This window comes from Neoarius graeffei, chromosome 8, assembly GCF_027579695.1.
Source record: "Neoarius graeffei isolate fNeoGra1 chromosome 8, fNeoGra1.pri, whole genome shotgun sequence".
Classification (NCBI taxonomy): domain Eukaryota; kingdom Metazoa; phylum Chordata; class Actinopteri; order Siluriformes; family Ariidae; genus Neoarius; species Neoarius graeffei.
The window spans coordinates 84,614,598-84,625,508 of NC_083576.1; the positions used below are offsets into that span (position 1 = coordinate 84,614,598).

Here is a 10,911-nt window from a genome sequence, read left to right on the forward strand (position 1 = left end):
TTGGCTCCCACATAATGGACTCATATAAGGATTTCAAGACCCGGAAGGCACTTGCCTGGAAGGCGTGCAACTCCCTTGACAAGATTTGGTGCTCAAAACTGGATAACACCCTGAAACTACACCTCTTTAAATCTGTTGTGGAGCCCATTCTACTCTACAGAGCTGAGACCTGGACCCTAGTAGTGCAACAACAGCAGCGTCTGGATGGCAATTATACCAACCTACTATGCCGTATCCAGAATATACACTGGTCATCACATTCCACGCTACAGGAGATCTACAAGGGCCTGCCTCAAATCTCTACTCAGGTTAGGAAAAGGAGACTCCAGTTTGCTGGGCACTGTTTCCGCGCCAAGGAAGAGGCGATCTCCCACCTGCTGCTATGGAGCCCAAGTTGGCTTCCTGTGAGGTCGCGCAAGCTGACCTACCCTGCAACCATCTCTAGGGACACTGGAATCCCACTTTAGGATCTTCCATCGGCAATGGGCGACCAGGAAGTGGGGCGGACTGTCGTACAAGGCGTCTCGGCCAAGGCCGCAAGATGATGATGATGGAAACCTGAACAGTTTTCCAGTCCCTGTTGATGAAATGTATTCCCACAACATGATGCTACCACCACCATGCTTCACTGTGGGAATGGTGTTCTCAGGGTGATGAATAGTGTTGGGTTTCACATGGTCACACATATTCACATAATATGACATAATATACTGTATTGCTGCCCAAACACAAACAAAAATAAGGGAGAACAAACCAAAACACAGTAAAATTTAACACAGACTGCAACCAATATTCAGCTTGATGTAAAAAATATTATCAACAATTTAGATGAGTTGCATCATCAAATACATCCTGGCAGAGTCTCTTGAGCTCAATCAGATTAGAAAGATGAACTTCCATCTTCAGCTCTCTTCATGGATGTTCTGTGGGGTTCAGAGCTGGGCTTTGGCTGGGCCAGTTAAGGTCATTCAGTGATTGGAATGAGTCTTAGCCTAACGGGGAAGCCATGGCCTAATGGTTAGAGAAGCAGCTTTGGGACCAAAAGATTGCCAGATCAATTCCCTGGACCAGCAAGAATGGCTGAAATACCCTTGAACAAGGTTCCTAACTGCCTACTGCAGTCCTTTTGTCTGTCACTCTGGATAAGAGCATCTGCTAAATGCCTGAAATACAGTTAGGTCCATAAATATTTGGACAGAGGCAACATTTTTCTAATTTTGGTTCTGTACATTACCACAATGAATTGTGAACAAAACAATTCAGATGCAGTTGAAGTTCAGACTTTCAGCTTTAATTCAGTGGGTTGAACAAAATGATTGCATAAAAATGTGAGGAACTAAAGCATTTTTTTTAAACACAATCCCTTCATTTCAGGGGCTCAAAAGTAATTGGACAAATTAAATAATTGTAAATAAAATGTTCATTTCTAATACTTGGTTGAAAACCCTTTGTTGGCAATGATTGCCTGAAGTCTTGAACTCATGGACATCACCAGACGCTGTGTTTCCTCCTTTTTAATGCTCTGCCAGGCCTTTACTGCAGTGGTTTTCAGTTGCTGTTTGTTTGTAGGCCTTTCTGTCTGAAGTTTAGTCTTTAACAAGTGAAATGCATGCTCAATTGGGTTGAGATCAGGTGACTGACTTGGCCATTCAAGAATATTCCACTTCTTTGATTTAATAAACTCCTGGGTTGCTTTGGCTTTATGTTTTGGGTCATTGTCCATCTGTATTATGAAACGCCAACCAATCAGTTTGGCTGGATTTGAGCACACAGTATGTCTCTGAATACCTCAGAATTCATCCGGCTGCTTCTGTCCTGTGTCACATCATCAATAAACACTAGTGACCCAGTGCCACTGGCAGCCATGCATGCCCAAGCCATCACACTGCCTCCGCCATGTTTTACAGATGATGTGGTATGCTTTGGATCATGAGCTGTACCACGCCTTCGCCATACTTTTTTCTTTCCATCATTCTGGTAGAGGTTGAGCTTGGTTTCATCTGTCCAAAGAATGTTCTTCCAGAACTGTGCTGGCTTTTTTAGATGTTTTTTAGCAAAGTCCAATCTAGCCTTTTTATTCTTGAGGCTTATGAGTGTCTTGCACCGTGCAGTGAACCCTCTGTATTTACTTTCATGCAGTCTTCTCTTTATGGTAGATTTGGATATTGATACGCCTACCTCCTGGAGAGTGTTGTTCACTTGGTTGGCTGTTGTGAAGGGGTTTCTCTTCACCATGGAAATTATTCTGCGATCATCCACTACTGTTGTCTTCTGTGAGTGTCCAGGTATTTTGCATTGATGAGTTCACCAGTGCTTTCTTTCTTTCTCAGGATGTACCAAACTGTAGATTTTGCCACTCCTAATATTGTAGCAATTTCTCGGATGGGTTTTTTTCTGTTTTCGCAGCTTAAGGATGGCTTGTTTCACTTGCATGGAGAGCTCCTTTGACCGCATGTTTTCTTCACAACAAAATCTTCCAAATGCAAGCACCACACCTCAAATCAACTCCAGGCCTTTTATCTGCTTAAGTGAGAATGCCATAACGAAGGAATTTCCCACACCTGCCCATGAAATAGCCTTTGAGTCAATTGTCCAATTACTTTTGGTCCCTTTAAAAACAGGGTGGCACATGTTAAGGAGCTGAAACTCCTAAACCCTTCATCCAATTTTAATGTGGATACCCTCAAATGAAAGCTGAAAGTCTGGACTTTATGTCCATGTCCATTATATAACTATAACTTGAATATGTTTCAGTAAACAGGTAAAAAAACAAAATTTGTGTCAGTGTCCAAATATATATGGACCTAACTGTATAATGTAATGCTTTGGGTGGTTATTATGCTGAAAGGTGAAACTTTGGTCCAGTCCGAGGTCATGTGCACTCTGCAGCAGGTTTTCTTCAAAAACTTCTCTGAGAAGCACCCTCTGGCATGATGCTGCCACCACCGTGTTTCATTTTATGGCATTAGTCAGTTGATGAGTCATTTTCGGCAGATATAGCACTTGGTGTTCAGCTGAAAATACCAGTATTACCAGTATATACCAGTATATACCAGTAATACCAGTATTTAATTAGAGCAGATAATCTTTTCCCTTATGCTGTCAGAATCCTTTAAGTCCCTGTCATATTCCTTTTACTCAGGATTGACTTCTATCTAGCCACAATGCCATGATTGATGGGGTATCCGTGAGATGGTTGTCCTTCTTGTTGGTCGCCTCCCTGCCCAGGGCACTGCTATCCCAGTTACTGAAGTTAGCCAGATGACCAGCTCAAGAAAGAATTCTGATGGTTCCAAATTTCTTCATTTTCACAATGATAGAGCGCATTGTGCTCCTGGGAACGTTCAAAACTTTAGAGATGCTTTTATACTTTCATGTAGATCTATGTTTTGACTCATGGCTTGGTTTTTGGTTTGATATACACTGTGAATTTTGGGACCTGATACACACAGGTATGTACCTTTCTAAATCACATCCACTCAATTGAAAGCGAGATCTCAAGATAATCAAAGGAAATAGGATGATCCTGAGCTCAACTTAGAGCAGCTTAGGCAAGAGTCTGAATATTTATCTTATTAAAGTGACACAGGTTGATATGCTGGTTCAGGAACAATTTAATCCACTCCCCTTTCTGAATTGTTTGAGCTGATACCCATCCCCATAGCTGGTATGCATTATCTTGTTTTAAATACATTTTATTTCCTAATGCGGGGCGTCCTAACCACTCGGCAGCCAGTTTGGAAAAGTGACACGAGGTCACGCGTGGGTCTGTGGAACCACAGCAAACATGGCAGATCACCCAGATTGAATAAAGACTCCTAAATTGAGACAAAAAAAAGACAATTTTAAGGAAGTATCTGACATTGTCAGGGGCAAAACGTGCCAGAAAAGAGAGGGGGGAAAGAACACGGCAGACGAGCTGAGTAAATATTGCTGGCCAGCTTTCCTGATGGAGCTCTGAAAAGGCAAAAACAAATGTGGTATCTGATGCCAACTTTGCCAAGCTGCTGCTGGACAGCTGAATGACAAAAGAGTTTGCATTTTGAGAAACATCATGAACTTGAACTTTTTAATAAAAGATAAAGTATTAAACATTGTTAAAGTAATTTATGAGACTTCTGCATTGTCTTCTGTCAGTATCAGACTGTGACATTGTCACCACCGGTTCTGCCATGTTTGTTGCGACCTCGCTCATTATAATATTATAACGAGGATAAACTTTGGCCGTTTCCATATCCAAGTGTAAATATTAGTGCGAGGTGTTTTTCCAGCTCATTCTCCTTCATAGGCATGAGGTAGTGGGTGATAGTGTGTGAGTCAAGTACCTAGGAGTTATTCTAGCTCCACAGGGTACTATTCGTCTTTTTAATACATTGACCTGTGTCATGTTAAGATAAATAAATTTTTATGGAGGCAAGTGCAGGAGACCGGGGGCTTCGCAAACTGCAGTCTGAGCCAAATCGAAGGGCAGGAATCATAGTCAGGAAACAGGCGGGGGTCGATCGACCAGCAAATGGGGCAATGTAGGGAAAACAATGAAATGAAGTTGAGACTAAACGTAAACACTGGTCAAACACGGAAAGTCAGGCAGAAATCAAATGGCTCGGTAAGGTTAGGCATGGAACACTAAACAATACTTCGCAAAGTTAGAAAGTGAGAGCTGAGCTTATATAGGCAAGGTGATGATTGCTGAAAGGGAAACAGGTGATGTAATTAGTAGTTAGGCGACAGAGGGCGCTGTGACTCTTGGGGTTTGTAGTCCAGAGCAGCCATGTTTGGAGGCTGCTCCGAACTCGTGTTTTCAGCACCGTATTGACACATATGTCTTGAATTCTTGGGTTTCAGTCACGTGACTTTTCTTAGAGATTTCAGTTACGGTAAAACAGCTGGTGGTCAAGCAAACCAAAATGGCTGCTGTAGTGCAAACAAGTAGCAATAACTTATCAGAGTATACTTGTAATCTAGAAGCCACTGCTCACTTTAGATATATTCAGAAGATTGCTATGTGCAGTGGAATCAACCCCTACAGTCTGGGAAAGAAGGATTTGTTATACGATCTCGAAAACTACCCGTCAGTCGAGTTCCCCGACATCTCAAACTATCTGGTGTTGCAGACGTCCTTCTACACCACAAAACAGATGAAAGTGTGGAAGAGTATGGAGGCTTACAACTTTTTTGTATGTGGCTGAGTAAAGGACCTCAGGATCAAGTTGCTGCCGAATAAATCCTGTATTGTTTTTGCCCGTGTAAGTATGTTTTTTTTAAAGCTTTTCGTTCACGTCTTTACAACGAAACGCTGCAAGATGAAGTGTAAACAAACAACAGTTCACTTGATTCTCACTTGTGCTGGCTCTTATCTCTCAGGTAAATCATTCACAAAGATAATCAGAAACCCCTTTAAAGACCTGGATCTTAGTTAAACAAGATGCAGAAGTGATCATGGCGCATTGTAACTGTATGACTGGGTGAGAATTTTGTCGCGACCTTCATGCATATGGACTTTATTATTTGTGGTTGTTTTGATCGCATGCACTTGCTTTGGTGGCTGATTTGTTTTGTATTCTTCTGTACACCCTGTTAAAGAAAGCAAGACATGCGTTGTTTTCAGTATGGCGGCCATCGAATGAGGAGTAAACAAAGAAATAGCTGGGGACTTTAGTGCTTCGTGACTAAAAAAAGTACCATAAAATAATGACACAGCAAGAAAGGTACTTGGAAAACACTAAGGACAGAGCTGAGAGGGAAATACAAACCTTTCACCAAGTGAAGCTCGAGCATGCTTCGACTCAGCTCCCTTCAATTTCAGTGAGAGGTTCAAAAGCCACCTTTCTCGATGTCTTTTTGTAAAATCCTGTGTTCATTCACCCTTTTTTATTAGTTCACAGGGAACTCTAAAGAAACTTTTGTCAGTTTCACAGTTTGATCGAATCGAACAACCTAAAACAACGTAAGAGTAAGGCATTTTTCATGCAAGCAATGCACCTTCTCTGTACAAACGCTTTGTCAACTGAGCTTTGGTAGACCACCAGCTAAAGTTTTGAATAACTAATGAGGCGGATGTGACGTCACGTGAAACCCAAGAATAGATTTCATGGTTTTATCTGGTAGAACAATTAAGATAATATTACAATAATCACTACAATAATGAACTAACGTTTTTAGCAGCATTGATATTTAGGAAAGTGCACATCTGGTGAGACATCAAATCTGAGGTTCAGGTGAAAATGTAGACTCAAGGAGACAGTCTGAATATTTGGAGTATATTAACAATACTTGTGTTTCATCTGTGCTCTAATGAAGCTTTAGGTTGGAAATGCATGACGTCAAAATACACGCTGTATTGTTGGAATGATGAGTGAATTCTGCTTGGGATATGGGGTAGAATATTTAACTAACATATAACTGAATATCATCAGCATACAAAGGAGAAAGAAAAGCTCAAATGTCCCTTAACAGGCTCTGAGAGTAATTATCTCATTAATAACAATTATATAACAATTTTAATCACAAAATAATAAAGAAATGACTTACAGGGAACCATAACAAATACTGTACAGTGTATACATTTTATTAGAGAAAGGACAAACCTGTGTTTTTTTTAATATAAAAACCAAAATGAAAAATGGAAAGTCAGGTTAGCTAAATAAATATAATAGGATAAATATGACAGGATTTTTTTTCTTCTTCTGTTACACGTGCATTACACCAACAAACAGTCACTTCATTTAACTAACTGGGAACAAACATGAAGACAGTAATACTGAAGACTTAAAAACACTAGGTGGCGCTGTCATGATGAGAATATGTACAAGTAAATACAGTAATTACAAAGTCATTCTTTTTTTTTGTTAAAAACAAACAGTAATTACAAAATGTGGTGAGTATATCAAGTTAGTCTTCTGTGTGGGAATCCCGTCTAACGCCGAGATTCAGGGTTTTGCTGTTAAAGTGGCTTTGTTTTTAAGATCCACTTTTTGCATGTGAGAGTTGACCCAAGGGGCCTTAGGATCCACGCAGACTTTCCTTTGGCTGTTCTGTTCTTTATTTAGAGTCTGAAAGCTGTGACACAAGAAGAGGGACAGAAGGATGCTGGATTAATACATGATAATATATTGTCAAATACTGTATATAAATGATTATATGATATGATACTCACACAATGGCGTCTATGGGGCAGTTGCTGTTGTTGATCCGCCAATAGGTCACAATGTTTTTTAGAGGAACCTTTGCTCTAGTTGTGGTTGAACAGCATTCAGTCTTGTGGTCAAAACCGTGAGGAACTGATAGAAGAAAAACAAAAAACGTTGTTTTAGTTTTGGAAAGAGATTATTATTATTATTAGTCCTGCTACCTACAAGACAATACAGATATGTTCACACTGGTTTATATGAAGAATAATTCTCACCACTAAACACCCGATGAAGAGAGCAGAGCGACAGGAGAAGCAGCAGCAGAGCCGTCAGGTTCCTCATTCTCAATCAGAACGTCTGATTTCACACAGAGACGGACCGGAGTGAGTTTGAGATCCAGGAGAGAGGAGTCGAGTGCTGGATGAGTGAGCTGCTCTCCATCTTATATATCGACTGAGAGAGCAAGATCTGTATCTGAGGGGAATTTTCCTGTTTCTCAGTATTGGGTCTTGCATATCTAACTTCCTCCATCTTCTCTTTTTCCTGAATGTTACTTTCATCACTATTTGTAGACTTTTCTGAGAATTTTTCCACATGATGAGCTTCTTATCACTGAGACATCAATTGGAATTATAGCACTTTTTAAAAATCTGTGCTCTTCCCCTGTTTAAGGGATAAAAAAAAATCGATAATTGCTCAATTTTTGTCCATTATTTACTTTCTACTCCATTATACTGTAATAGACAGCTAAAATAAAATGAACCATATCAGTGTCAACGCACAAATATTTACAGTGGTGCTTGAAAGTTTGTGAACCCTTTAGAATTTTCTATATTTCTGCATAAATATGACCTAAAACATCATCAGATTTTCACACAAGTCCTAAAAGTAGATAAAGAGAACCCAGTTAAACAAATGAGACAACAATATTATACTTGGTCATTTATTTATTGAGGAAAATGATCCAATATTACATATCTGTGAGTAGCAAAAGTATGTGAACCTCTAGGATTAGCAGTTAATTTGAAGGTGAAATTAGAGTCAGGTGTTTTCAATCAATGGGATGACAATCAGGTGTGAGTGGGCACCCTGTTTTATGTAAAGAACAGGAATCTATCACAGTCTGATCTTCACAACACATGTTTGTGGAAGTGTATCATGGCACGAACAAAGGAGCTTTCTGAGGACCTCAGAAAAAGCGTTGTTGATGCTCATCAGGCTGGAAAAGGTTACAAAACCATCTCTAAAGAGTTTGGACTCCACCAATCCACAGTCAGACAGATTGTGTACAAATGGAGGAAATTCAAGACCATTGTTATCCTCCCCAGGAGTGGTCGACCAACAAAGATCACTCCAACAGCAAGGCGTGTAATGGTCGACAAGGTCACAAAGGACCCCAGGGTAACTTCTAAGCAACTGAAGGCCTCTCTCACATTGGCTAATGTTAATGTTCATGAGTCCACCATCAGGAGAACACTGAACAACAATGATGTGCATGGGAGGGTTGCAAGGAGAAAGCCACTGCTCTCCAAAAAGAACATTGCTGCTCGTCTGCAGTTTGCTAAAGATCACGTGGACAAGCCAGAAGGCTATTGAAAAAATGTTTGTGGATGGATGAGACCAAAATAGAACTTTTTGGTTTAAATGAGAAGCATTATGTTTGGAGAAAGGAAAACAGTGTATTCTAGCATAAGAACCTTATCCCATCTGTGAAACATGATGGTGGTAGTATCATGGTTTGGGCCTGTTTTGCTGCATCTGGGCCAGGACGGCTTGCCATCATTGATGGAACAATGAATTCTGAATTATACCAGCGAATTCTAAAGGAAAATGTCAGGACATCTGTCCATGAACTGAATCTCAAGAGAAGGTGAGTTATGCAGCAAGACAACGACCCTAAGCACACAAGTCGTTCTACCAAAGAATGGTTAAAGAAGAATAAAGTGAATGTTTTGGAATGGCCAAGTCAAAGTCCTGACCTTAATCAGATCGAAATGTTGTGGAAAGACCTGAAGCAAGCAGTTCATGTGAGGAAACCCACCAACAGCCCATAGTTGAAGCTGTTCTGTACGGAGGAACAGGCTAAAATTCCTCCAAGCCGGTGTGCAGGACTGATCAACAGTTACCGCAAACGTTTAGTTGCAGTTATTGCTGCACAAGGGGGTCACACCAGATACTGAAAGCAAAGGTTCACATACTTTTGCCACTCACAGATATGTAATATTGGATCATTTTCCTCAATAAATAAATGACCAAGTATAATATTTTTGTCTCATTGGTTTAACTGGGTTCTCTTTATCTACTTTTAGGACTTGTGTGAAAATCTGATGATGTTTTAGGTCATATTTATGCAGAAATATAGAAAATTCTAAAGGGTTCACAAACTTTCAAGCACCACTGTATGCACAATACCTGAATGAATCTCTAAACATTTAGACACAGTACAAAATGGGCTGTGGAGAAATAATATTTCTATACAGTTTCACAAAATACAATGGGGTAGCAGTCTGAAATACTGTTGAATAAATATGAACCAGAAAGAGATTGGGAAATATTTGGCATGTCTGTTCAGTGAAAAGCTCAGCTGAGCAGTTTCACATGCAGAAAAGACAAAGCAGAAGGAAGTGATAATGGTACTCTGAATACAGACCAGGGTTCCCCCTGGAAAAACTGGAAAGAGTCATGGCCCCTCAAGTGCAGAGAGGTGCAACGAGCACGCCGCTGTAGGTGGTGTGTAAGCAGGGGATTCCGGGGGCACATTCTCCTGGAAAATTTTGAAATATAAGGGTTCATGTTGTGGCTTCTGGTGACATCAAGAGCTGGTTTTTACCAGTTCAACATGTTGAGGAAAAGGCTATATTTTACTTATAATTTTACTGAGTTCCCTTCCTAAAAACAGAAAAAAAACAAAGTCAATACAAAACCCACTGGCATCTCACAAGCAGTGTCCTGTTCCAAAGGAGACTGCAGTTTATTTCACATCAAACAGAGTGAATAGTGATGCAACATGGCACGAGTCGTTCAAAATACTGATCATTAAATTTTGCCAATAGTGCGGATGACTAAATACTCTCACCGTCAGACTTGAGCTGGTCAGCAACATGCAGCAAACTGTCCGTCACGGCCTCAGAACTATGGTCTGCCACTGTTGCTGAGTTGTTTTCTGCAGTTTTCTTTGTGAAAAACTCCATAATTAAGCTGAAATCCGTCAGTGTTTTGCTCACTCGTACCTGCCTGTGGCAGCAGGGGCGTGGCCAAGCATTGGTCTGTGAATGGAGGGCGGAGTCAGGGAAGGTAAGTGGTGGAATCATTGCACCTGATGGGAATTAACCTGTGCTTGTGTGTCTTCCCCAGTGACCGTGCCCTTTAAAAGGAGAGGAGAGCAGAGAAAGGGAGCTCTCTCCCCAACCAGAACACTTGAGTGTGTGTGTGTGTGTGTGTGCGCGCGCGTGCGCGGCTGGGAATTGGAGAAAGGCTGAAAAGCTAAAAATTAAAAAAGTTTGTTGAGAACTCAGTTCTGGAGCACAGAAGCACGGCAGGCCAGAACTGAGTTCTCAACAAACTTTTTATTTTTTAGCTTTTCAGCCTTTCTCCAATTCCCAGCCACACACACAAGTGTTCTGGTTGGGGAGAGAGCTCCCTTTCTCTGCTCTCCTCTCCTTTTAAAGGGTGCGGTCACTGGGGAAGACACACAAACACAGCTTAATTCCCATCAGGTGCAATGATTCCACCACTTACCTTCCCTGACTCCACCCTCCATTCACAGACCGACGCTTGGCCA

At 40.9% G+C, this 10,911-nt stretch overlaps 1 protein-coding gene across 1 annotated transcript; it reads right to left on the minus strand.

Moving 5' to 3' along the window:
- Positions 1–6,679: 6,679 nt before the first annotated feature.
- On the minus strand, positions 6,680–7,491 carry LOC132890267 (monocyte chemotactic protein 1B-like). The gene is made up of 3 exons (XM_060927081.1): positions 7,406–7,491; positions 7,157–7,280; positions 6,680–7,059 (listed from the first exon to the last, which is right to left on the minus strand). Exons 1-3 carry the CDS (start codon positions 7,470–7,472, stop codon positions 6,930–6,932), a joined length of 321 nt encoding a protein of 106 aa, XP_060783064.1. The 5' UTR covers positions 7,473–7,491; the 3' UTR covers positions 6,680–6,929.
- Positions 7,492–10,911: the final 3,420 nt, after the last annotated feature.